Source organism: Equus przewalskii, chromosome 6 (assembly GCF_037783145.1).
Source record: "Equus przewalskii isolate Varuska chromosome 6, EquPr2, whole genome shotgun sequence".
In the NCBI taxonomy this organism is placed as follows: Eukaryota; Metazoa; Chordata; class Mammalia; order Perissodactyla; family Equidae; genus Equus; species Equus przewalskii.
In genome coordinates this window covers 13,387,416-13,415,214 of record NC_091836.1, presented here as the reverse complement: position 1 = coordinate 13,415,214, position 27,799 = coordinate 13,387,416, and the positions used below count along the sequence as shown (strand labels likewise).

The 27,799-nt window shown below is 35.4% G+C and overlaps 1 protein-coding gene across 6 annotated transcripts; it reads left to right on the top strand.

Moving 5' to 3' along the window:
- Window positions 1-1,436: 1,436 nt before the first annotated feature.
- Window positions 1,437-27,799, top strand: DCUN1D5 (defective in cullin neddylation 1 domain containing 5). Of its 6 annotated transcripts, none has more exons than XR_011541339.1 (8): window positions 1,437-1,892; window positions 4,034-4,125; window positions 9,235-9,305; window positions 9,718-9,809; window positions 24,535-24,643; window positions 24,730-24,834; window positions 25,209-26,531; window positions 27,460-27,799. XR_011541339.1 is itself a non-coding variant. In XM_008536765.2 (8 exons), the coding sequence occupies exons 1-8, from the start codon at window positions 1,807-1,809 to the stop codon at window positions 27,513-27,515; spliced, it is 714 nt and encodes a 237-aa protein (XP_008534987.1). In that variant the 5' UTR covers window positions 1,437-1,806; the 3' UTR covers window positions 27,516-27,799. The 6 variants fall into 6 exon arrangements, 5 of the variants coding, with proteins under 5 accessions (XP_008534987.1, XP_070480920.1, XP_070480923.1 ...); XM_008536765.2 differs by having other exon boundaries at window positions 26,429-26,531; XM_070624820.1 differs by lacking the exon at window positions 1,437-1,892 and adding an exon at window positions 23,107-23,192 and having other exon boundaries at window positions 26,429-26,531.

Sequence of the window (27,799 nt, the reverse complement as noted above, 5' to 3'; positions counted from 1 at the left end):
GTTTTGCCTGTTCTAGTATTTCACCAATATCAGCTAGTGTTCACATTTCCTATTGCCTCATAAATGTCATGATATTGATTAAATTATTTGAATCAAGATTCAAATAAGAACCACATATGGAAAGTGATTGATCTGTCTTTTAAAATTTATCTCTCCCTCTCTAATAATTTGTTGTGGAATCTGGGTTATTTAGTCTGCAGATTTTCTGACAATCTAGATTTTGCTGATTCTATTGTTAACATGTTCCTCCATCCACTACTTACAGATGGCATCTCTTTTTAGAGACTTGATCTTATTCAGATTTGATTTTTTGGCCTCACACATTTTTAATTGGGTTGTAGGATTACAGCATTCAAGAACAACATTCTTTTGGTTGTAAGTAACAGAACTTAATTGCATTCGCAAAATAGTGAGATTTATTGGCTCATGCATCTGAAAATACCAGGGCATATCATAGATTCAGGACTCATATCATAAAATCATGTCTTGGTTTTTGTCCTTCTGTTTGATTCTATCTCTCTGAGTTCTGGCTTCATTCTCCACATCATCTCAAGTTAAAGTCTATAGGAAATAAAGTTGCTTCCTGATTGTTCAATGTCATGTCATGGCACTGACTGGCAGGTCTTGAGTCCCCTGTCCATTCTGAACCAATTAAGGGCACTAGGGAAATATGATATTCTGATTGGCCAGATGAGGGTGTCAAGGTGGAGGCAGTCTCACCAGAACCACATCAACTGTTACTGAATTTAAAGAGACTTTCAGTCCTCTCCCATAACAGTTGGTTTACAGGTGTGAACTTATTTTACACATATATATTGACTAAAACGACTTTCTACTATATAATCTTTACATGCAATAAGTTTTATTTATAAAGAATACTTAAGTGGAGCTGGAGCGATTACAAGTGAATTGGGTAGTAAGGATTGGGGAAAGGCCCCTTAGAATTGTCCCCCAAATTCCTCTTTACTGGGTCAGCGATCACCTACTCTTGTCTGAGAGGTGATCTCTGTAGAAATAGAAATGGTAGAGCTAAGTTTTTCTAAGGGGAAAGGTGATACGCGGAAGTCAGGTATGGCGGAGAAGTGGAGGTGGGAGAGCGGGAGCCTGAGCGCCGGCCCATAAAGAAAACAATCATTTAAGGGGTGGGGAACAACTAACGTGCGCTTAATTGAGCTACTGAATGGAAGAGCTCAGAAGTGACACTTGGTTTACTTTACCAGGTTATTTTTAACGCCAACTGCAGAGTATTAGTGGTTTCATAAAACATTTCTTGGGGGTGAATACCGGCATTAGGACAAGGCGGAAGCTTCGCGAGTAAGGTCGGGATAGCCTGGCCAACCAAAGGCGCTCAACAGGCCAACAGTACACGATTTCTGCACTTCCGACGGCCACACAGCGTCGCTCAGCCTGGCGGACGGCGAGCCCGGGCCACCCAGAGCCACGCCCCTCCCGGCGACCGGCTCTGCGCCTGCGTCACTTCCGGCCCTGGGCGATTCGCATCCAGGTCAGACGGAGCCTCCTGCTCTCGGAATCTGTGACTGGTGGAGGTGCCGCGCTCTCTCTTGCCGGTGTGACCAAGCCGCAGTGTCCACCGGCGAGGAGGACCCCCTGCCCCGAGCAGAGGAGGACGAGGAGGCGACCTGGGAGCGGGCGGCGGCCGGCCCGGGCCGCTCTGGTGCGGGCTGGCGACTCTGCTCCTTCCCTTGCTGCTGTCTCTGGGAACCCGGTGTCAGCACTGAGGAGTCTTCAGCGGACAGCGATCCCCTTCCCCGGCTCCCCGGCCCGCCCTGCCGGGGAGGGCGGAAGATGCCAGTGAAGAAGAAGAGAAAATCCCCTGGGGTGGCAGCGGCAGTAGCGGAAGACGGAGGCCTCAAAAAGTGTAAAATCTCCAGGTACCACTTCCCCCCACCCTTCAATCTTTCCTTCTTCCTCCTTTGCTGGATGGCAAGAGGAGGAGGAGGGGGGCCCGGTCCCCGGGGCTCGGGCTGGGGAAGAGGTAACCCGGGAGGTGGGTGCAGAGCCCAGCGAGGCTCTGCGCCGGCTCCACCGCGTGTTCGGTGCGTGCGCCTGGCGCCTATGGAGGGACCGAAGAGTCGCCTCCCAGTGGAGTCTGCGTGCCCTGGAGGGTGGGGAAACAGGACTGCGTACGTAAATTGCGCTCTTTCCCTTGACCGGCTACTCCCTCCAATCTCCCCCAGCCCACCCCACCCCCGGCCTTCTTTCCAGACCTAGAAGTGAGTACAGATGCGCGGAAGGGTCACTTCTAAAATTTCTTTGTAGCGTTGGGTGAAAGGAGCAGAGCATGAGCACTCTTGACCTGACAACTGCCGTGGGGATGGCAGAAAGAAAGGAAAGCTCCCTGTGCTATAATTGGCCTCCAGTAATATTTGGCGTGGTCTGACCTGGATGAGCCCAGCAGGAGGCCTTTAAATCGCAGGAGCCGCATTTTCTGGAAGTATAGTGCCTCCACCTGCGCCAAGTCCCTATGTGCAGAGTTGGAAAGGCCCTGCCTGCGTTTTCTGCTCTAGCATTCAGGTTACTGTTAGCTCTCGATATAAATATTAATAACTTGAAAGCTATTGTACTCTGTATCTTCTTAGAGAAAAAGAAAACAAAGCAGAGCTGTAGTTATGGCTCTTTGACCCCATTGTATCTTGTCATTGAGGCATCACAGCAACCTTGTATGCTGCAAAAATTCATTGCAATTTAGGTGTGAGAAGTGGGTTTTGTTAATTCCCCTTATTGGATATCTTTAACTGTATCAGTAGTTGACACTTGATGTGTCATCTTCAGATGCTACCATTAAAAGAAGACTGTAGCTAGCATTATAAAGAGGTTATAATAGAGCTCTCCTTAAAGAGGGATGTGCTTAAAATGTGAGGTCGGTGACTATTTAGTCTGCATCTTCTTTTCGTAATTGGTTGAATGTTTTTCCTTCATTACTGTGTTTAGCAAAATAGCCCATTTCTTGGGCTATTTCTATGAAAGGTGATGCTGTTTTCTTATACCTCTTGGTAACTCAGACTACAATTTAACATGGTTACTCCACTAGCTCATGTTTTTATGAAATTTGCAAATTGTTTTTTTTAGTGTTCTAACTTGTAGCCATCTTAAGTGTATAATGTATCAAAATTATTTAAATTAAGCACATTAAAATAGCTGAGCAGTCGATATTATTGGAACTCAGGTGATACTTTGCTCTATCAACTTAAAATTTTAAATATGGTACCCTTATTTTACATTGCATTACATTACTCAGTTGCAGAAGTTATAGCATTTCTGTGTCATTATGGTAATTATAACTATTTGAGCTCCTTGAGAAAAGTTTCTCTGAAGTTCATCAACTCCTAGAGGACATTTATAAAATTCCTAACTTTTAATGATTTTATGAAAAAGATAAACAGATTCTGGGATTAAATTGCTTTAGTCCAATTATTTCTACTTTCTCTATCTTTTGGAGTTTTTTTGTGGAACTTTTTTTTTAAATCTGTGGAATTTAATTCTACCCATAGGTCCTAAATCATCTTTTATCTTTAAATATCTATTTAAGCTTAGTAGACGATAAATAAACTCTTAATATATAATTTTATTTTGAAATAGTGATTCATTATCAAAATATACTTTGTAAGATTTTGTTTTCAAATGTATATCTATTATTCACAAATATAATTTCCATGCAAATCAGCAGAAGAATCACTATAAAGATTTTTATTTTCCCAACTACCAGTCCTGCATTGAGAGCATTAGGTTGAATTTCTGTGTGATCTTTTGAAATCTGGGGACATAATTTTAGTTGATATTTTTGGAATTTGATAATGAGCAAAGTAGCATTTGGGTTTTGGTAGCCAGAGATTTTAATGTATAGACTATTGTTTCAAATTGCAAATACTAAACAACTCCAATTTTTTTCTTCTAACGCCAGCTGTAAAACAATACTTTGTTTAGTTTGAACTGAAGTGGTTCATATTGAACTTAGCTTTTCGCTAAAAGTTAAGACTTGATAAAATTCTTAGGCATTTGTGTGTTTTCTAAGCTATTGCAGATCCCAACCCCCTGCTAGACTAATAAGTGGAGAGGAACATTTTTCAAGCAAGAAGTGCCTGGCTTGGTTTTATGAGTATGCAGGTAATGAAATTAATATAAGAAGATATCAGTCACATGCTTTAAAATGGTTTTTTGGTTCATTCACTTAACGAATTATTTATTGCAGACCTGCTGTGTGTTAGTGCTGTGTGCTAAGATTAGGGTCAAGTCTGAGGATTGTGGGTAGGCTAAGAATTTGGTGCCATTTTGGCTATTTCTTTAAATATATAATTCAGTATATAGTAGGAAGGGTGAAGCTCTTTTACTATTAATACAATTTGTAAGCAGACAGATTCTCTTATTGGTTTACATCCGTTGACTAAAATAGAGTTGGTATTCTGAAAAAGACAAAATATGTAATAAAACATTTTATACTTTGTATAGTTCTTACTTTCCTTGTCAGTGTTCTTTTGAAATTTCTGAGCCAGAAACTGACATTTTCTGTAACTTTTGGGAGACAGCAAAAAATTCAAAACTCAGATATATCATTGCACAACACATTTACCCTTTAATGATTGCTATTTAACATTCATTTCTACTAGAGATACAATAATAAGAAAGTAAACAGATTGATATTAATACAGTGTGATATATGCTATGTTAGGAAGATGCACCATAAGAATTCATAGAAGGAATATATAACCCAGGCTTAGAAGTGTCAGAAGGCTTCTTGAAGGAGTTAAGCTAAATCTTGTAAGTGGTGGATGAAAATCTCTAGGCCTAGGTTGGGGCCATAGTTTAGAGGTGAAAGTCAAAGCCAAGGATGAAGCTGAAGAGTTAAGCAACTATATACATGAAAAAGAACATTCATTTCCCATTTATTACTAACTTCTTCGTAAGTGTATATGAAAATTTTTTCCTTTAGAATGATTTTGCTCTTTTCAAGTTAGTGATTTTAAAGCTTTTTTTCCCCCTCTTTTCCTAGTTATTTTTCTCTTACCTACTTCCCTGGTTGTTTGGGTTTTTTTCCTCTTTTATCACTGTCGTTCTCAGAGTGTTTGTTTAAAATAAAACAGTATATATGCAGTCATTATATTATATTTAGTGCTAATCAAGGTAAGCTCTCAAGTGTACTCTGAGCTTGAGGTGTAAGTTTAGGCTGACTGTATGGAAACTAAGACTACTTGGGGCGGGGGGGGCAGTAACTTCCCTGTTAGGATCAGCTGAGTGATCCCAAAAGTATAATTTAAAAATTGTTTAGTAACAGAACAAATTCTTTCTAGACCAGAAAAATTGCTATTACTGGCATCCCAAGACAACCACTAACCCAAATTGAATGAAGAGAATTCATTTTCTTACTGACCTCCATTTAAAGTGTTGACCCATTATTCAAAATGCCAGTTTTGCTGATACGCATGATATAGAATCAAAAGGTCACTCATCTTAGTTCACTTATAGAGATTACTAGATACCATAAAATTAATTAGTTTTTTTATCTTTCATGCCTACTTGTTTTACTTCTCCCAGTGACTTTCTTGGGTAGCGTGAGAGTCCAATTAGTTAAACGTTTGTTTCCTATACTAGCATTTTTGTAATAGCCAACATACTAATTGCTGTTTTTATTCCAGAAATTGTGCTAATTATATAATTTTTCCTTATGATCATTCTGTTAAGTAGACATGTTATCCCTATTTTATAGATGAGAAAATTAAGATGTCGATTAAATAATTTGCCCAAGATCACACAATGATAAGAACCAGGATTCAAACCTAGGTTATTTTGACTGTATGCTTTTAACTACTACTATCTTGTAATTTTTTTTTGTTTTTTTAAATAGTCTGTACCGGCCACTAATTTTCCTTTTACAAGGAAGATATTTGTAACTGCACTTGAGGTTAACTTATGTTCTGTCATTCGTTGAATGATTCATTCACTAAGTATTGAGCACTCATTGTGTGCCAGGCACTGTGCTAACTGCTGGGAATATGGTAGTGAACAAGTTAGACAAGATCCCTGCCCTTGGGGGACTTGGCTTCTAATGGAGAAGACAGACAGTAAATAGGTAAGTAAGCAAGATAATTACAGATGGTGGAGGGCTATCAGGTCACAAATGCGATGATTTACAGGGATAGAAAGTAGAAAGTTTGGGTGGACTTTCAAATAGGGTGATTAGAGAAGGCCTCCCTAAAGATTTCTTTGGGCAGAGACCTGATTGACAAGAAGGAACCAATTCTTTGCCAAATAAACAATTACTGTTCCATCTTAAAATGGGGATGTCCCTTATTAAAATGGAGACAATAATTGGTCCTACTGAGATAGTACTTGTAAAGCACTTAGCACAGTACCTGGCATACAGTGAGAACTCAAGAAATGTTAGCTATTATTAAAGAGTAATAGTATTACAGTGTCAGATACACTGGTTGTGTATTTTTACAATACTGTTTCAAAATTAACAATGTAGCTCCTGTGTAGCTCGTGTTGAAGGTACTGTGTGGTTCATTCAGCACAGCTGCTTTTCCTGAGCATCTGCTGCGTCTAACATGGTTTTAGGCCCTGAAGATACAGCAGGGAACATTTCTTTATGGTTACAAAAATATGAAAAAATCAATTTTTCTTTTTTTTTTAGTTTTAAAAATATTTTATCACTAATCTTGTTAATATAATATTGTAAGTCATATGTGATAAGCCTGATGGTTTGGCCTTTCACAGGACCTCTCATCTTGAGTGATATTTAAATTAGCAATAATATAGTGGACCTGTTATTAAACAAAAGCATAGAAAGTAAAAAGGCACTTTTAAAGTCCCATAAAGAATCAAAAGCGATAGAATTGCATGGTCTCTTCAAAGTACCTAGCTGGTAGAGTGACCTAAATCATTTCTATAGCTTCTTAAATTGAGCGGAAACCTATTTTTTTGCCTGAAAGAGTTAGTTAAATTCAGCTCCAGAGGTTTTACCCTTGGAGTAGTTTTATTGGAAGAGTGTGTTTCAAGAAGTATAATTAACATTATGCAATTGGGGAAAAGAACATTGGTATAGACCTTGTTTTAGTTTTAGATCTGTTATTATGTGCACTGCTTTGGGAAAGTCACTTAACATTTACGGAAAGGTCTTATATGTATCTTACATATCTCTATATAACATAATTTAACTTGATTCTAATCAAATTTTAATCAGTAATTCCCCAGTTTCTAGGAAGTGTATATTTTATGACAGTAATTGATATTTCTAGGCATAACTTTTCAGCTTTCTCTTCTAATTACTAATGATGGCAGCTTCAAGGGCAAGTCAGCTTTCTTGTTGCATTTGAAAAATTTAGAATATTTTCCTATCATGCCTTAAAAAAAACTTTGTTTTCTTCTATTAGATTTTTTATCTGTTTTTTACCTTCATCCAAACCATATATAAGGACGCATATTCAGTTATATTTTTTAACAGCTTTATTGTATATATATGCCTCTTAAATTACATAATTAACACATTCTCAAAAAAAATCCTCCAAATATATATTAGGAAGTGAAAGTTTGCTATAATTACCACCCTCTTTACCTTTTAACACCTCACTGCATAAATAAGTGCAGTACTTATTTAGACCAAAAAATTAAAAAAGGGTTTTGGTTTCAGACCAGTGTTAACGTCATCTTAGCAACCTGGATCTCATCTGAAACAGCCAGAATATATTGCCCACATACTGGATGACTACATTCTTCTATTAAGAAAAACTACAGGACATTGGCTTCATGTTGTGCTTCAGAACTAATGATGATGATGTAAAATGCCACCTGAGCGGCCTTAGTCTAGTCTATGATTTATAAAGTGGAGTATTTTTAGTCCTTAAGAAAGCAAGTTTCTCTTGGCTACCTTACAATAATATTTCCAGACTATATTTTCAAAAGCTGAGTTTCGTAAACATATTTCTATCATATTTCATTATTGTTTTAAAATTTTAGTCTTTTTTTTAATTGAGATATAACATTAGTTTCAGGTGTGCAACTCAGTGATTTGATAATCCTATATATTGTGAATAGATCACCAGATAAGTCTGTTAACATCTATCACCACACAGTTACAAATTTTTTGTTTTCTTATGATGAGAACTTTTAAGATCTCCTCTTTAAAACATACAATACAGTGTTAACTATAGTCACCATGCTGTATGTTGCATCCCCAGGACTTAGGAAATACCTTTTGACCACCTTCACCCATTTTGCCCACCCCCCGAACCCCTGACTCTGGCAACCACCAGTCTCCGTATTTCTGAGTTTGGTTTTTTGTTTGCTTGGTTTTTTGTAGATTCCACATATAAGTGGGAACATACAGTATTTGTCTTTTCTGATTTATTTTACTTAGCATAATGCCCTCAAGGTCCATCCATGTTAGCACAAATTTCTTTTAATCTATCCAGTCACAGAAGAGACCTAGCAATGATGTAATTACTCCATTTTTGGAATCTGATAACATAAAAATATGAGAATTGGTGTATTGACTTATTTTTAGCGTTACTAAGGGTGAAAAATAAGAAACAAGTGTCATTTATTTTTGAACATGTGATAGACAGAAGCTAATTGAAGGATTAAACTTGTTTCTATATTAAGATGACACAACTAATACTTTGCTGTCTGTTTTAGAACCAAAATGATAAGGAAACTATCTCATTCTGGAATTGAATGTAGTAATTTCCTTGAGTCATTATTTTCATAATATATATATCTTTAGTTAAAGTATTACATTTTATTTGGGTTTATTTCAAAAGAGTAATGAGTGACCTTCTGTTTTAGTAAGTAAACAAATATTCTCTTCTCGTTACTGTCTTGAATTGTGGGTCAGTACTGGCGCATTCTAGTAGAATAAGAAACTCAGACCTTCTTAAACTTCTTTATTTTCATGCATTGCCAAAAATTTTCTTCAGAGAAGGTTCTCAGTAAATGTTTTTTAATGAATAGATTCAAGTTATTGTATAAACTAGTGATTGATGTTAATGCTATTTCCTTTTTTATTTTTTTAATTTCATTTTTCTAGTGTGTTCAAAGAATATTTCAGAAATTTTAAATTTTAAATCCTATAGCAAATATTTATACTTAACATATGTCAAAACTCAAATTTAGTTATTTACAAAAAATGGTGTATTCATAGATGCGTTTAGCACAGTGGTTTGTGTGTTCTGTTGATATTAAATTATAACAATAAAATATAAATTATTTTTTTCTTTGAAGGTCCTGATGAAGTTGTAGGGCCAGAAGGAATGGAAAAATTTTGTGAAGACATTGGTGTTGAACCTGAAAATGTATGTTTTATTTCTAAGTAGAATGGAATACAAGTGGGGTACGGCATATTCATAAATTTCTAAAAATTGGGACACTGTAATCTTATAGAAGATTTTGTTTCTTCATATTTAATGTTGTGGATGATCATTTAGGGTATTTTTCATCAATTTAAGTTGGGCACGTGTTCTCTTTCTTGATACAAATGTCATTTATAATAGAGTGAGAGGGATTCTACCATCAGAAACTGTTAGAACTTTTTACTTTAAAGAAATTAGCCCATCTAAATTTTTTATAGTTAATGATTCCAAAGGTTGTACTCTTTAATAGTTGGAGGATGGAAATAGTTGTATGAAAATGCTCTCCATGATAAATATAGACATGATTATCTCTATGCTGACTTTTCCCCTATCCTTTATGTTCTGTTCTTTCCAGATTATTATGTTAGTTTTAGCGTGGAAATTGGAGGCTGAAAGCATGGGATTTTTTACCAAGGAAGAATGGTTAAAGGGGATGACTTCATTACAGTAAGACATTTTTTTAAAAAACAAATTTGATGGCCTATTTGAAGATCTTAATTGATATTTTGTGCTTCGTAATTTTCAGGAGTAAGGTTTCCACCTTAAGATAATCAAATTGGTTTGATCTATAACAATCAGTTTGCAATTAACAAAATTTATATTGTGGTCTTGGAAAAATGAATAGTTACCTCATTTTTCATATTCTCTAAGAAAGAACCTCAGTACAGTCCTATTAATTTTCATTGACTCTCTTGGTGGGTGAATTAGAGGTCCATGATCAAAGTTGTTTACTCACAGGTTGTTTGAGCAATAAAGGGTTTCCTTCTCTGAATGTTCAATTCTGCTATGTAAGACATTTATTCTTTGTGCAGTTCTAAGTTCTGGGGCCTCCTCTTGCTCCTCTTCAATTTTATATTTAATTTAAAAAAGAAATTTGAAGATAGAGTTACATGATATTTTTATTATTCATTTTTTGCCAAATAAATCTTAGAACAAAAGTAGAAATGTTGTATGGCTCCCCTGCAACCTTTAGCCATAAGTTTTATGGTTCTATACTTTCAGTTTAGGATGCTGCCTTTGAACCATTTCATAAGTTATGGAATCATTTCTTTATAAAAGTAATTTGATTTTGGCTTTCCAGAGTAAAGTATGCTTAGTTTCAGAATCAATTAGTAATTCTGTATTAATTTTATATTATGTCATCTTTCTAATGTTCATGCAGGATGTTACTAGTTATTGATATTCTAAAATAGTTAGAGGAAGCATTAATTTATAATATTTTGAGCCAAAAACTGGGGGTTAATTAGCCATGTGCTTTCCTGTTGTGATTATGCTTTTATTAACACACTTAACTATCCCTTACTCCTTGTTTGCCTGTCCTTAAATTTCAAATTACCTGATTTTTTTTAAGTGTATTTGTTCATATAGGACTTAAATTTTTATATTTGAATTTTCAGTGTCCAGTGCTGTGTAATTCTCCTTTTTAACCAGCATTAACATAGATATTTCATATATATATATGTATTTTTTTTTTTTACATAAACCTCTTCTTGGCTCATATGAACCAAATCATAATTTCTAGAATAGAACATAAAATCAACCCTCTCATTTCCATTATTTATAGGTGAGATAAGGAGTCTGAGACTCAGGTGAAGAAAATATTTGCCAAAACTTACATAGCTTCCTAGTGGCAGAACTAGGACCCAGAATTTAAATTTCCTGATTAGCAATCTACCATTCTGTATTTCCTATTGCATCATTCTTTTGTATGTACATTAGCATTCTTTATAAAATAGAGGGCCATTATTAACTTTTTAAATCGTCGTGTTTACAACCAAGACTGAATTCTGTCATAGTCTAGATGTCATAACATGCCAATTAAAAATAATGTTGATTCTGAAATTCTCTGGGCTATTTCTCACCTTTAATTAGCTTTTTAGAGAAAGATAAAATACACAAAAGAATATCCAAAGAATATAAACTAGTTTTCATATTGCTCGGTCTGTTTTATTGAACTTTATATATCAGTTGTGATGTGGCTTATTAATTGAAAAACATTTTATTTGGCATTATACCTGCTTTTTTATACTACTCCTACTGCTTTTTAATTGTATACTGCTTTTTTTGAATTTTCTAGCTGACAAATGTTTGTATACTTTTAAACCAAAAAGTTGCTAGTTATTTTTGGTTTTGCAGAACTTGATATAAAGAGCCTTTGTATAATAGAAATTTGTAAACATAAAGCATTTCTAGTATTTACTCTTGAATAAATAGCACCATATTGCCTTAAGTACGAGAATAGAAGTAGACTAACCCCATGAACATATTTTTTATTTGCACATCTTTTCTATAGGAGGTTCACAAGCTATGCAAAATTAAAGCAATTATGTAGCAGTTAAAATGGACCCAGAGGTTTCTGTTTGACTCATTTATTATCCCCTGTCCATCTGCCTCGAAGTTCATACTATAGAGCCTTGAAGCTACTCAAATTAGGCAAGCACTCTTGACTGAGAAAATAGTTATTTTTTGCCCCCACGATCTAGATAGCTGTATGAAGTACAAAGTATCTTTTCTCTACTGACTAAGTCTTTTTACTCCCTGAATCTTCATGTAAAAAACTTGCTAGGGGGGCCGGCCCCGTGGCCAAGTGGTTAAGTTCGTGCACTTCACTTCCGCAGCCTGAGGTTCACCGGTTTGGATCCTGGGCATGGACCTACATGCCCCTCATCAAGCCATGCTGTGGTGGCATCCCACATAGAAGAATTAGAATGACCTACAACTAGGGTATATAACTGTGTGCTGCGGCTTTGGGGAGAGAAAAATAAATAAATGAATAAATAAATAAATAAATAGAATAAAACTTGCTAGGAATAAAATAGTTTAAAATTTAAACCAAGAGAGACAAAGGAATCTATATGTCTTAATTTTTTAATTTATAGTTGTCTTGTATACTTAATTTTATATCATAGATATAATCGTAAAATATAAAACTTCATAGACTTGATTCCTTTTATAGATTTTTCATATTTTTAGGATTTATTTTAACCTAGGCCTAGTTATTTGATCGTCCCTAAATTATCTTAACATAGTTATCAGTTGTTTCAAACTAATTAGTTTTAGCCCTTAGAAACTTTAGTAGAGGTCTGCTAAAGAATAGAAACAGTCTGGTATTTAAAACGTATACTATGGTTAAGGATAGTGGACTATAATAATCATGATTAATTAAAGTCCATATTTATATAATGCTTAATAGTTTTCAGAATACTTTTTTTATGTTCATTTATTTTAAACCTGTTTATTCATACAGACTTTCCATAACTGAATTGTCTTTCTCTTTTGTGTGAAAGAAATTATAGGTATGAATTTGTATATAATTAGACTAAAATGGCCATTTTGCAAGTTTCACAGCATGTAATTGCCATATCCTTTCCAGGTATTTTGCCAGGTATTTTGCCCTCCGTAGTTGTCATCATTGTTTAGTAATAGTCAAATTTCCCTTCAAATCGGATTTAATTTAGTAGCTATTTATATTAAACACCTATATTAGATAAAGTACTGTGCTGCCTACTGGTGATCACAAGGAGGCGTAAGACGTAGCTTCTGCCCTTTAGTTAATTTTAAGAGGGCAAGGAAGGCATTACAATACTATAACTGTAAATCTAGGTAGAATGTGACAAGTACCATGGAAGCACAGCTGCTAATAAGAGTACTTTCATGAGATGACAGGAAGATCTTTATATGTGTGGCATTTGAACTGGACCTTGAAGAATGATTAGGAATTTGATGATTGATGATATAGGAGCATGTTTCTGAAGAGGAAATAGTGAGCAGAGCCTTAAGAAAGGAAAGCATGTGTTTGAAGGAAGTAGCTGGTTTGTTAGAATCAAAAGATACCTAAAGAAAATTGGCAGAAGTTGTTTAAATTCTGGATAGTTGGGATAATGGCTACATTATGGAGTGCTTTGGTTAACATGTTGAGAGAGTTTAAACCATATGTTATACATATTGAGAACTGTCAGATTTTTGAGCACTGAAGTCATCAAAGATTTTGGGAATCGTTTTCAATAGAGTAGTTGTTTTAAGGTCATAGATGCTTGAGAACCTTATGAAAACTGTGGACCTTATCCCCATTAAGATGCACATATGCTTCTATACACAAAATGTTGCATATGGATCTTCCTCTTCCTTGCATCTATGGATGCAAGATGCCAAGGATACTTGCGAGTTTTTGTTGTGGCATACCTTACTGGAGCAGAGAACTTTCACCTGCTAGCTGAAAGTCTGGTGTTAGAGCAGGGGGGCAATAGCATGCTGGCGTAGAACCTCAAGAAGAGTGTACTTGATTATTATTATGAAAAAAAGAGGCAAAATCATAGCATCTGACAAGAATAGTAGTAACTATGCTGCCTACCAGTAGATTACAATTTATACACCTTCTGGTCTCCATATTGAGCCCTGGACTTGGAAGATTAAAGACAATAGCCTAGCTTGACTTTTTTTAGGAGAGAGAGGAATGGGGAGCATTTATACGATTTTTTTGTGGGGTGGAAGAGTAGGGTAGATGGGATGCCATGCCATGTGTGGTTTGTGACTATCATTCATTCAGCATTTGAGGCCCAATTGCCATTAGCATCCTTCCCCGCTGCTCTCCCCCAGGGTCGTCATAACTATTTCAGAATGCCCCATCTCCACATTTTCAACTACCCCCAGAGGTGGACTGTATTGTTCTGATTGATAGACCTCATTCAGAGAAAGTTCTAAATCCAGAACTTTGTGAATGAAATTCTTCCTGTTAGACATCAGTGTGTCACAGCATGCTTATTGGGACTTAATGATTAAGGAAGAGAATGTCGTAGATCTAATACGTGAATGATAATTTCATCTCATTTTAAAGCTCTTGAATGAAGCAGAAATTCAAAAGCCTTCCTTGTTAATCAAATGTTTAGTGATACTCAGGAAATTAATTTCCAAGTCATAGTGTTGAAATTTAAACCAATTTCCGCTCATTCTAACCACAGTGGCCTTGGAGAGTGGTATCATGTTGTGACCATGTTCCCTAAAATCTGTGTGGTTTTCTTTGGTTGTTACTCAAAAAAACTGTCTCTTGTTTTCCATGATATACTAGTTAAGTATGTATTTCTTTTTAGCTCAGGGGAAATACTCTTTCTAAACTTCCCAAGTTATAAGATTATTAACTCTTCTGAGTCTATTTTGGGGTTAAGTTAAATACAAAGAATTGTGTAGTGTTAGTGACTTCTTGGGTATGTTCACTGGTTTTGCTAGGTCCATTCACAGATTTTACAATGTTAATAATAAATATGGAAGCTCATATTTTTTTCACTCTTCTCCAAGAAAAAAACATTGTCAGTTGTTCTGTTAGATTCTTTCTCTCCTCAAGATTTACATAGGCCATTAGGAATGGTATGAAACAGTTTGAACAGAGCCTCCAATGTATAGGCGATTTTTAAGCTATTTGCCTCAAAAGGAACATATCACTGTAAGAACTGTGCTAAGCATTTAACACATTTATTCTCATTTAATCTTGTAGTTGTCTATTATTGTTATTCTCATTTTAAAATGAGGAAACTGAAGCTGAAAAACTTAAGTAACTTGCCTAAAGCCACATGGCTGGAAATGGACAAGTTGGAATTTTAACCAGTCTGTTTGACTTGACACTTTGTTCTTCATTTTATCTCTGTCTTAAGCTTATTGAGATCACATCCTAAGTAATATTATTGCCGTGTGTACCTGTGGAATGTAAAATATTTGGAAAAGATCATAATTTCTTTGATTCATATCTCCTTAGTGACTTGTTAGTCACTACGTAGGCACTGTACAAGTTTGTTTGAACTACAATTTCCCACTAACCTTTCCCCAGCTAGGAATTTTGAAACTTTTTACAATTAAATAAATGTATCATCTACTTTGTAGTTTGTTTTTGGTATTCATACTTTATATAATGAGTAATTTTGGAATGCTTCTGTATGCCATACTCTGTGTTATGCTATGAGAATGATTTTCAAACTCTGGTGGTAGTAAGAAGAACTTCTAATTGTAGGGAGGCATCCTTTATCTTTTTTGCTCTTCAGAATCTCAAATCTATTGAGATTCTGCATGAGATTTTGTGTGAAAGTGTGAGTCACATTACTTTAAAAAATTTGAAAAGCATTGCTCAAGAAGCTGCAATAATTTGGAAAAGGAGGCCCCTAGTTAGGATAGATCATTACAGGGAAGGGAGTAAATGTAACTAGTTACTTAAAGTGTAGTATCCTGTGAATATTGTCAACTGGTAACTGGAGATCTTAAAGACTTCATGTCTAGATTTTCAAACAGCGTTAGAGTAGCATATAATCTAAGAATTTGTTTCTTTTTTTTGCTGGGAAAGATTCACCCTGAGCTAGTCCTCCTCTTTTTTTCTTTTCCACCCCAAAGCCCCAGTATGTAGTCATATATTCTAGTTGTAGGTCCTTCTGGTTCTTCTGTGTGAGCCAGTGCCACAGCGTGGCTACTGATGGACGAGTGGTGTGGTTCCACACCTTGGAACTGAACCTGGGCCGCCAAAGCAGAATGCACTGAACTTTGACCACTAGGCCATCAGGGCTGGCTCCAGGGTTTGTTTCTTTTGCATATTCTTCTGGTAGAAGTCAACTGCATTTTCACCTTTCATTAAAGCTTCATTTTTCACATAATGAAAAGTTTTTCTACTCATAGAAGCCACTGATTGAAATAGTAAGTAATAAATTTCTAATAAATAGTAAGAATAATTTTTTGTATGTTTCTGCATGAAACATTATACACTCATTTGTATGTAAGGAACTAGGCCCCAGGCAAATCATACAGTTAACTTATCCAAATTTTGATTTCCATTTCTGGCAGTATGGCAGACTAAATGAGTGAAGAAACCATTTCTTATGTGAAACACTTAAATGTTGGGTAGAATATAAAAATATCTTTTAAAAAGCCCATCTTGGGGCCAGCCCGATGGTGCAGCGGTTAAGTTTGCACGTTCTGCTTTGGTGGCCTGGGGTTTGCTGGTTCAGATCCCGGGTGCAGACATGGCACTGCTTGGCAAGCCGTGCTGTGGTAGGCATCCCACATATAAAGTGGAGGAAGATGGGCACGGATGTTAGCTCAAGGCCAGGCTTCCTCAGCAAAAAGAGGAGGATTGGCAGCAGATGTTAGCTCAGGGCTAATCTTCCTCAAAAAAAAAAAAAAAAAAAAAAGCCCATCTGGACTTGAGTATAAATTAAGGAAAATAATAAGAGGCCAGAAATATTGAAGGATGGTGATTCCATAGGGATCTCTGGAGCTGACATTTACCCTGAAGATAGCTACCTATTCCTAGTCACTTAGTCTGTCTGTTAACTTGTCCTGCATATTGTGAGTAGGAGACAAATTGCGAGGCCTGAGTAGGGTGAGAATCAGATCAAAACTCCCACATTAAGTCATTAGTGCCAAACCTACCCAACAGACGGAAACTTGATTGCTTGGGCTTGGTTCTGCATACAGTTGGAAGTAAAGGGCTTCCACCCAAGAGAATTCCTAGTCAAAAGCTTTTTGTAATGCAGATTTAGGGCTGGAATTCATGGCATGACACAAGCCAAAAATATATTCTAGAATTGTCCCAGGCTATGGTATGCCTTTGTGTGTAGTGGAAGCAGTTCTTCTGACAGGAATAAATTTTGAAAGGAAGCCTCAATTTCTGCAGAACAAGGGTCAGAGATCATTAGTTAGCAATCGAAAATCACTAAAAATATTGGGAAACTGATCTTAAACTTCAGAATCAGACTCTTTAAGACTAGTATTTTGAATTATCACAATCTCAGTATAAAATAACTGCATTTAATATGTTGAAAGAAAGAAGAGGAATGGTCTCAGATAATCAGATTTCAAGTAATTAAACTTTTAAAAGTGAAGAATAGAAAAGATTTAAAACTCAATGGATGGGGGCCAGCCCGCTGGCGCAGCCCTTACCCGGGGTTCGTCGGTTTGGATCCAGGGTCTGGACATGGCAGCCCGTGGCACACCATGCTGTGGTAGGCATCCCACATATAAAGTAGACAAAGATGGGCATGGATGTTAGCTCAGGGCCAGGCTTCCTCAGCAAAAAGAGGAGGACTGGCAGTAGTTAGCTCAGGGCTAATTTTCCTCAAAAAAAAACCCTCAATGGATGAGCTACAAAGAAGATGTAAATAAAGTAGGAATCAAAGTGACCTACAATAGCTGAGGAAAATAGGAAAGAAAGGCTAAGAGAAATTGTGGATAAATTTTTACTGTTGGGGCCAGCCCAGTGGCTGTGTGGTTAAGTTTCCATGGTCTGCGTCAGCGGCTTGGGGTTCGCTGGTTCAGATCCTGAGCACAGATCTACACACCACTCATCAATCCGTGCTGATGCAGCATCCCACATGGAAGAACTACAGTGACCTACAACGAGGATATACAACTATGTGCTGGGGCTTTGGTAGGGAAAAAAGAAAAAGAAGAGGAAGATTGGCAACAGATGTGAGCTCAGGGCCAGTCTCCTTCACACAGAAAACCCACAAATAAACACTACAAACAAAACTACAAACAAAAACTACACTGTCATTTTTTTAACTTTACTGTTGAGTTTTGAGAGTTTTCCCCATATTCTAGATATGAGTTCTTCGTTGAATATGTGGTTTGTAGATATTTTCTCCCAGTCTGTAGCTTGTGTGTTCATCCTCTTAGAAGGACTTTTACAGAGCAAAAGTTTTTAATTTTGATGAAGTCCACTTTATCAGTTTTTCCTTTCATTGATTGTGCTTTTGATGTCAAGTCTAAGAATTCTTTGCCTTGCCTTAGATCATGAGGGTTTTCTCTAAAGTTTTTTTTCTGGAAGGCTTTTATTTTTACATTTTACGTTTAAATCAGTGATGCATTCTGAGTTAATTTCTTTAAAAGATGCAAGACTCCAGTAACATTTGTTGAAAAGCTCTTTCCTCCATTGAATTGTTTTTGCAACTTTGTCAAAAATCAGTTGGACATATTTGTGTGGGTCTGTTTGTGGGTTCTCTATTTTATTCTGTTGATCTGTGTCTTAACCTTCTGCCAATACCATACAATTTAGATTACTGTACCTGTATACTAAATCTTGAAATCAGGTAGATTGATTCAGCTTTTTTCAAAATTGATTTAACTATTGCAGTTCCTTTGCTTTTCTAAAAATTTTAGAATAATTTTCTCTATATCTAAAAAAATTTTTATTTCTTTCGTCAGTCCTGTGTAGTTTTCAGCATAAAAGTACATTTTGTTAGAAATACACCTAAATATTTTTATTTTGAGTCACAGTATTGTTTTGAATTTCAGCATCCACGTATTTATTACCAATATATAGAAATGCAGTTGATTTTTGTATGTTTGTTTTGTATCCTGTGACCTTGCTGAACTCAGTTATTCTAAGGCTTTTTCTGTATTCCTTGGGTTTTCTGCATAATCATGTCATATGATTATGACATGAAATAGGATAGTAGGGACAGTTTTCTTTCTTATTTAGTCTGTATATCTTTTATTTCCTTACCTTGACAATGCTAGAACTTCTCCCACTGTGTTGGATAAGCATGGTGAGAGTGGACATCCTTTCCTGGCTCCTGATCTTAGAGGGAAAACATTCACTCTTTCACCATTAAGTACATTAGCTATAGGTTGTTTGTAGATGTCAAGTCAAGGGAGGTCTCCTCTATCCCTATTTTTCTGTGAGTATTAACATGAATGGATGTTAAATATTTTAAATGCCTTTTCTGCATTAAATCATATGATCCTGCAGTTTTTGTTTAGCTTAATATTCTGATTACGTTGATTGTTTTTTGTATATTGAATTAGTCTTGCATACCTGGAATAAATCCGACCTTCTTATGGTGTATAATTATTTTTATATACTGCGGAATTCTATTTGCTAATATTTTGTTAAAGATTCATGAAGGATATTGGTCTGTAATTTTCTTTTATTTATTGTGATATAATTGACATATAACATTTATATTAGTTTTAGGAGTACAACATAATGATTTAATATTCCTCTATGTTGCAGAATGTTCTTTAACATCCATCACCAAACGCAGTTGCAAAATTTTTTTCTTGTGATGATTCGTTTTTGTTTTTTTTTTAATGGTATCTTTGGTTTGATGTCAAGGAAATACTGACTTTAGAATATGAATTGGGAAGTTTTTCTTTGTATTTTATTTTTTGAAAGAGATTGTGTATAATTCGTCTTCAAAGACTGGTAGAATTGTCCAGTGAAACCATCTGAGCCTGCAGATTTCTTTTTTAGAATTTTTTAAATTTTGAATTCAATTTCTTTAGTAGTTATAGGGCTACTCAAATTATTTTATATAATGTGTGTTGTGGTAGTTTTGTTTTTCAAGAAATTGGTCTGTTTCATCTAAGTTGTCAAATTTGTATCCTTTTGATATTCTTTTGATATCTACAGGTCTGTAATGATATCCTTTGTTTCATTCCTGACATTGGTAATTTTTATCTCTTTTTTCTTTGTCATTCTTGCTAGAGACTTGTCAATGTTATTGATCTTTTCCAAAGAATCAGCTCTTTTTTCGTTGATTTTTCTCATTTTTCTGTTTTCAATTTCATTGATTTCTGTTGTTAATTATTTACTTTCTCCTGCTTGCTTTAGGTTTATTTTGCTCTTCTTTTTCTAGATTCTAAAGGTAGGAGCTTAGATTATCTATGGAGACTTTTTCTCTTTTCTGATGTTTGCATGTAGTGCTATACATTTCCCTCTCAGCACTGCTTTGTGTCTCACAAAAGTTAATATGTTGTGTTTTCATTTTCATTCAGTTCAATATATTTTTTGGTTTTCATTGAGACTTCATTTATGGATTATTTAGGAGTTTGCTGTTTAGTTTCTAATTGTTTGGAGATCATTGTGGTCAGAGATCATATTCTCTGTGATTTTAATTCTTTTTATCTGTCAAAGTTTATTTTTATGGCTCCAGGTATGGTCTACCTTGGTTTATGGTCTGTGGGCACTTGAAAAGAGTATTTTATTGTCATTGAGTAGAGTGTTCTATTAATGTCAGATCCTATTGATTGATGGCATTGAATTCTTTGATATGTTTACTAAAGTTCTGTCTAGTTCTATCAATTGCTAAGAGAAGAGGGTTGAACTCTCTAACTATAATTGTGGATTCGTTTATTTCTCCTTTCAGTTCTATAAGGTTTTGCTTCACATATTTTGTAGCTCTGTTGTTTAATACACATTTAGGAGTGTTACGTCTTTGTGATGGATTGACCTTTTTATCATTATGTAGTGTTTCTCTCTGTTCTGATTATTTTCTTTGCTCTGATTTCTACATTAGCTGATTTTAATAGAGCCATTCCTCCTTTCTTTTGAATAATGTTTCCATGATATCTCATTTTCTATTCTTTTACTTTCAGTCTGCCTATATTGTTATATTTGAAGTCAGTTCCTTCTATGTAGCATAGAGTTGGATCATTTTTTTTTGATCCACTCTGTCAATCTCTGTCTTCTAATTGGTATATTTAGACTACTTACATTTAATGTAATTGCTGATACATTAAGGTTTAAGTCTGACCTATATTTTACAATTCAAAACTTTTCATTTGATTCTTGTTATATTGTTAAATTTTTTCCTTAGACTTTGTTTTTGCTGAGACTTTCTAGCTTCTCATTTGTTTTATTTTGTTCATAATTGCTTCTTGAAGCATTTTTATAATAGCTGCTTTAGAATCTGTCAAATAATTCTAAACATCTCCATCATTTTGGTGTTTGCATCTCTTGGTTGTCTTTTGGCATCCATTTGAGATTTTGGTTCTTGGTGTGACAAGTGATTTTTTTTGAAAGCTGGAAATTTTGAGGGTATGTCATGAAACTCTGGATCTTATTTAAATCTTCTGTTTTAGCTAACTTCCTCTAACACAACCTTGGCAGGAGAATTGGGGGTCACTGCCTCATTATTTCCAGGTACAAGTTGAAATTGAAATTACCCACTCAGCATCCATTGACATCCGAGGAGGGAAGTCTTCATTACTCTTGGCACATGTGAGAGTTCCAGGCCCTCACTAGGGCTCCACTGATACCTTCTTGTTTCCCACAAAATCTCCACTGACCCGTCTGGGGTGGTGGTCTTGTTGCTGCGGTGATGGTGAAAGCCCTGACTCTCCACACGGCCTCCTCTGACACTACCCAAGGGCAGAGGAGGGGGCTTGTTACTACCTGGTGGGAGTGGAAGTTCGTGTTCCCCATGTAGTTTCCACTAACTCTGCAGGAGTTGAGAGGGAGGCCTCCTTATATACTGATGAGGGTGGACCATTCAGGTCGCCATTCACTCTTTGCTGGCATTGATGGGGTTGAGTCACAGTTTTTTCTGTGGTGTTTGACTGGAGAAGAGTGTTCTTTTTCTGAAAGTTTTCTGTCCTGCTAGGCTACTTGCTTTCGGCTAGAGGCAGAGCAGGCTTTTGTTGGGATTTTTTTATCTGCCCCATTGGCATTTCTGTTTGCTGACTCCTTCAGCTCCAAGTCTAGGATAGATGAGGCAAAAAGACAACCCAGGGATCTCACGATTGTATTGTCTCTCAGGGTCTTTCAGAATTCTTTCACTCTTCTTATGTTGTTTTATGTGTAATGTCCAGGGCTTTTGGTTGAATTAGCAGGAGAGAGAGGGAAAAGTACATTTACTTCTGCTTCCTGGAAGCGGAAGTTATTTCTTTTATCTATTAAAAAGAAAGCAAACCTCTGCCCTCCCAGTCCAACTATAGTTAGTGTCCCTTTTCTCTGCTTCCTTTAAGAACCAAATTCTTTGAAAGCATTTGTCTATACTTATTTTATCTAGTTCCTCTCTCATTCTCTCTTAAACCTATTCTAGTAAGGCTTTTATCCTACCACTCTTGTCAAGGTGTCATTTACAAGTGAATACCTGTAAGCAATAATACCTAGCAAAACTCCTTCTGTTTATTATTAGTTCTGGTGGCGTTGATTTCGACTCCTGGTGACCCTGTGTACAGCAGAGCAGAACTCTCCCTGGTCTTTCCATACCATCCTCTCACTTCCAGTGCTTGTATCAGCCAATACTCCGCTGCTATTCATAGCCAGTTGCTATTCATGGCCAATTTCTTCGGACGTGGATGTCCTGTCATCCTTTCTAGTCTGTCCAGTCTGGAAGCTCTGCTGATACCTGTCCACCATGGGTGGCCCTGCTGGTATTTGAAATATTGGTGGCATAGCTTTCAGCATCACAGCAACATGCAGCTGCCATAGTATGACAACTGACAGATGGATGGTATGGTTCCCTGAGCAGGAAATAAACCCAGGCCGCAGCAATGAGAGCACCATCTTAACCACTGGACCACCCGGGATGGCTATCAAAACTGTGGCTGAAGCTAAAATTGTACTTAGAGGGATATCTATAGTCATAAATGTTATATTAAAAGAGAAAACCAGCCTGAAACTGAATGAACTAATATCTAATTTAAGAAGTTAGAAAAAGAATCAACCCAAACTAGAAGAAGAAAGGAGATATAAAGATATCCAGACATAAGTAAAATAGACAGCAAAGCTACCTACAATTGAGATAATTAAGAAATTCTGACAAGATGGTCAAGAAAAACAAAAGGCAAAAATATGTAATGATACGTATTAGAAAATATAAATAATTTTAATCGACATATTTAAATGAAGTTATATGTGAAATAAAGTATCAGAAAAGTATATAAATGAGCAAAACTGATTCAAAAAGAAATAGAAAATCTGAATGGTTCTATAACCTGTGAAAATGCTGATTTAGTAGTTAAAAGTCTTTCCTTCTTTCAGTAAAAAGGCCCAGGTGGTTTTTCAGCTGAGTTTGGACAAATGCTCATTCCACTGTGCAGTAAACTTTTCAGAAAACAGAAAAAAGGGTAATAATTCTCATTTCATTTTTGTGAGGCTTATGCTATAAGCTTGTTATCAAAACTAGCAAAAAGAATGCGAAAGAATGAAATTTATAAGCCAGTCTCATTTATGAACATTGCAAAAAAATCTAGCAATATATACAACAGATAACATGGCCAAATTTGACTTACTCTAAGAATGCAAGATGTAAGCAACATTAGAAATTTATCGAAAATATTTACACCTTAATAAAATTGTAATTTATACAAGTCACATTGTTGATTTAGAACAGTAAAAGTCTTAGTTAAGTCTGAGAATGCTGGGTGTCTATAGTACATGATGAGTACTAACATTCAGTTTTGAGCACAGTTGTTGTGGGTCACAGTAGATGGCACAACTAATTTGATTGAAGGGAGTGGTCTCTCAGAGATAGCAAAAAGTGAGTTAGATTTTGATGAGTAATATTTTGTCAAACTGTTGGAGGGAACAGCATTTCAAGTAGAGGAGATAATACGTGCTAAAGCATAACAGTGGCGTTTGGGAATGGTAAGTGAAATATAACTAGAGCACAGCAGGGATACTGGGACCTGGCAGGAGATGAGACTGGAGATTTATATCAGTTGTGAAAGGCTTCGTCTGCCTTGCTTCTTGCTAAATAGTAGAATATATCAACCCAGTGAGAGTCAAAAAGCCTGTGAAGACTTTTGAGCATTCATCTATTTATCTTCTTATATTTAATGTCTTATCTTTAGAAATAATGTATAAGTTGTTTGTGTTCTTTTGCATATGTACCATATTTGCAGTTAGGTCCTGCCATTGATTTACCTTAATTTTTTTGTTCACTAAAAATATAGGAATCTGAATTTATGACTGAACCACTAATATGCATTAATTTCCTCTGTGTTACATCCTACACTTTTAAAACCACTCATGGCTAACTCTCTCATCAACCTCTAGTGCCTAAGAACTTTCCAATGAAATACATGACAGAGACCTGATTAATTTCATTTACTCTGCCATCTTTTTAACTTCGTGTATGCTAAAAAGCACATTTAATGCATCTCTTTTTAAGAGATATTTGTGATTTTATTGGATTTTTTTGATTGAGTTGTTTTGTTTTTTAAAGAAAATTCATCAGAGTGAACTTTCATTGATTGCCTGGTTTCCTTTTTCTTTTTCCTTTTTTATTGCATTAGTAGATACAAGACAAGTTAGTTTGTTACTCTCAAGTTCTGTATCAGAATTTTAAACCTAAGTTAACTTTGTAAATGAGCTCACTTGTTTCTTAATGTATTCCTTCTAACCCCCTAAAGATACTTTTATTTAGTTTTCTTGATTATATAATGTTTGATTTTTTTTTAATTTAAGGTGTGACTGCACAGAAAAGTTACAGAACAAATTTGACTTTTTGCGCTCACAGTTGAATGATATTTCTTCGTTTAAGAATATCTACAGATATGCCTTTGATTTTGCAAGGGTAGGTGCAATTTCCATGTTTTGTGATTTTAGTATGTTTTTAATCTTGAGACCACACTTAGGAAAAATTTTTTACTTATGTTTTAGGATAAAGATCAGAGAAGCCTTGATATTGATACTGCTAAATCTATGTTAGCTCTTCTGCTTGGGAGGACATGGCCACTGTTTTCAGTATTTTACCAGTACTTGGAGGTATGTGTGTTTTTTCACTTTGAAAATTTTATTTTAAAACTTAATCTGATTAGAAATATACCTTTATTGAGGAAAAACAAATCGATTTTTAATACGATGCTTTTTAAAATATCTCCTTAAGTAGTAGAAAATTTCTATTAATATGTGTACATATCTGCTGTCATTTTTAGACATTTTACATTCATTAATATATTGTCTATATGATATTTTGATTTCATCCCTTGCATCTCCCCCATAAAAAAAGAAACCTTCAAGAAATATATTTTAGCACAGACATTCTTCATGCAAAATTAGTTTCTTGGTCTTTTGGCAGGAGAGAATTGATGCTAGTGCACAAATCTCAAGTTTCTGAGTCAGGTTTCCTTCTCTTACAGGATCTAAGGCTGAAATCCACGTAAGAGAACCAACTGGAGAAATAAAGCTTTCATTTTCACTAAGACTCAATCTAAAGAATTAGAATAAAACTTGTAATATTTTATATCCACAAATATGAGAATGACTATAATAGTGTACTTAAATGTACTGGTTACTAAAAAATGTATGCTAAATTTATGAAGGAAAGTATTCTTTTAGAAGGTTTATCATAGCACCTACCTCAGGCAGTGGTTTTAAGAAGATACTGTTCTTTTTTCCATTACTTTCTTTGATTTTCTATTTGTTTTCATGCCTTTTCAATTTTAGTTTTTTTGGTATAATTCTCACCATTTCTTGAATACAGATGCTTTTGCTTTTTGATTTGAAAATAATTTCTCATAAAGCTGGTTGTTTATCATAGCAAGTTCCCCAGAGTAGTTTTGTTTAAAGCTTGTGATAAGAGGCTGGTATGAAAAAGTCCTATGTGAATAGGTTTTCTGCGCATTTAAATCTTTAAGCATAGATGTTTTTGATGGATGTTTTCAGTCTTCCTCCTATTAGCAGCTTTGGGCATAACAGTGTAAAAATATTCACCTCTAAAGGGAGCTGAGAGAACTAAATATTTTCAAACATTTATTATGGGGAGACTGTTTGACATACATTATCTTTTAAAATCTTTATAACACCATTTTGAATTACTTGTTATCCCCACTTCAGCAAATGAGAAAATGGGTTCTGTTATTAAGTAACTTTCCCAAAGTTGCTTAATTAAGTGGCAGAAGTGGGATTTGAACCCAAGCCTATACTCTTTCCACTGCTTCCAAAGATGCCAATTTCAAAATGTGACTAAATGTAAATCTCATGCAAAGAAGTGATTTACTAGGAAGCAGATTGAGGGTACTTACTGGATGTAGGAAATGTTGTATGTCTTGATCTCTTTGTTGATTACACAAATACATACATAGGTAAAAATTCATTGTTTTATTTAACCTTACTATTAGCACCCTTGAAACTCCTGTTATTCCTCAAAAATGAATGAGAACCAAAGGAGAAAATAAATTGGACGACATTAACATATAAATGCCCCTGAGGATTCTTTTAAGAAACACAATTTAATTAAGAGAGGAATAAGTTTTAGGAAAGACCAAATCATAAAAATGTTATAATTAAATTTATTAAAGTCAAGCCCTAGGAAGTAATGCTTGTCTTGTAATCCCAATATTTATATAATTTTCTACAGCAATCAAAATATCGTGTTATGAACAAAGATCAGTGGTACAATGTATTAGAATTCAGCAGAACAGTCCATGCCGATCTTAGTAACTATGATGAAGATGGTGCTTGTAAGTATAATGTAATGTTTTCCTATGAAAATAAAATTCTTAAAACCATTAAATGAGAATATTTATTTGTGTAGCATTACCATAAAGGATTTAAACTTCCTAACAGTAACTTTTATTATTTAGTTGTGTGGAGGAGGCGTAGAAGGGAGACAGAGAGCTCAGATTGAGCAATGTTATAAAATCTGTGCTGATAAATGAAATGTTTTCAATTCCTCAGTAACAGAACATTATAGCTTAATTTTAATAATAATTTCTGCATCTAGAAGCTAAAATTTTGTCCCTGCCTTTCCTGACATTTTTCTATGGAAGAAAAATGTAGTCATGATTTTGAAAATAGGAAAGCAAAACATCAGCTACAATAGAAAGAGCTTTAAAGTTAATATCATAGTACCCAATCGCAATATGGCAAATAATGTCAAAATAACTTCCCTTAGAAATTACTGTGTAAACAGGTAATGAAATATTTACAGTTTTTCAATGTTTCAAGTTAAAATGTCTGTGCATAGTCTCCGGTGGAAAGGCTAGAAAGCCATACAACAGATCTTTGAAGTAATGATAAATTAGATAAGCCAAATTAATTCTCTAGAACTATAAATTAAGTTTTCAGCTCCCACCACCAGTTTGGTTACATGCATTGTTTTGATGTTGTGAAGTGTTACTTGTAAAGGTACTTAGTTATTGGAGAGTTCTTAAAACACTTAACACCTTGAGAAGGAAGTTCTGCACATTCCCATTGTGAAAAGTCCCTACGTCAGAAAAGAAAAGGCTAAGAGAGCACGTTGAGTAGAAGAGGGAGGCTGGAAGCGGAGCACCCGAGGAAGGGGAGAGTCCGTCCCCTGTGGTCGTCACAGAGCTGGAGGGGTGTTTATTTTATAGTTGGAGAGATAAGTTCACTGAATCCTAACAAAAATTGTCTCTTTATTTCTAGGGCCTGTTCTTCTTGATGAATTTGTTGAGTGGCAAAAAGTCCGTCAAACATCATAGCAAGAACTATTGTGAAGAAAATGCAGACCTTTTGATTCTCACGTGTATAGAAGCTAATGAGATGAGGAAAACAAAATCCAAAGGGTGCATTTTCATTCATATGAAAGACTTCTTAGAGTACTTTTTTTTCCTTTTTTTTAAAGGAAGTTCTCTTGTTACATGTGATAGGCATTGAGCCACACCTCTCTGAGACTGAATGTTGAATTTTTTGTTTTGAGTTATGTTTATAACGTTTATTTCACAACAATAAAGATTCGGATTTGTGACAAAGGCCTTAAAGTGAA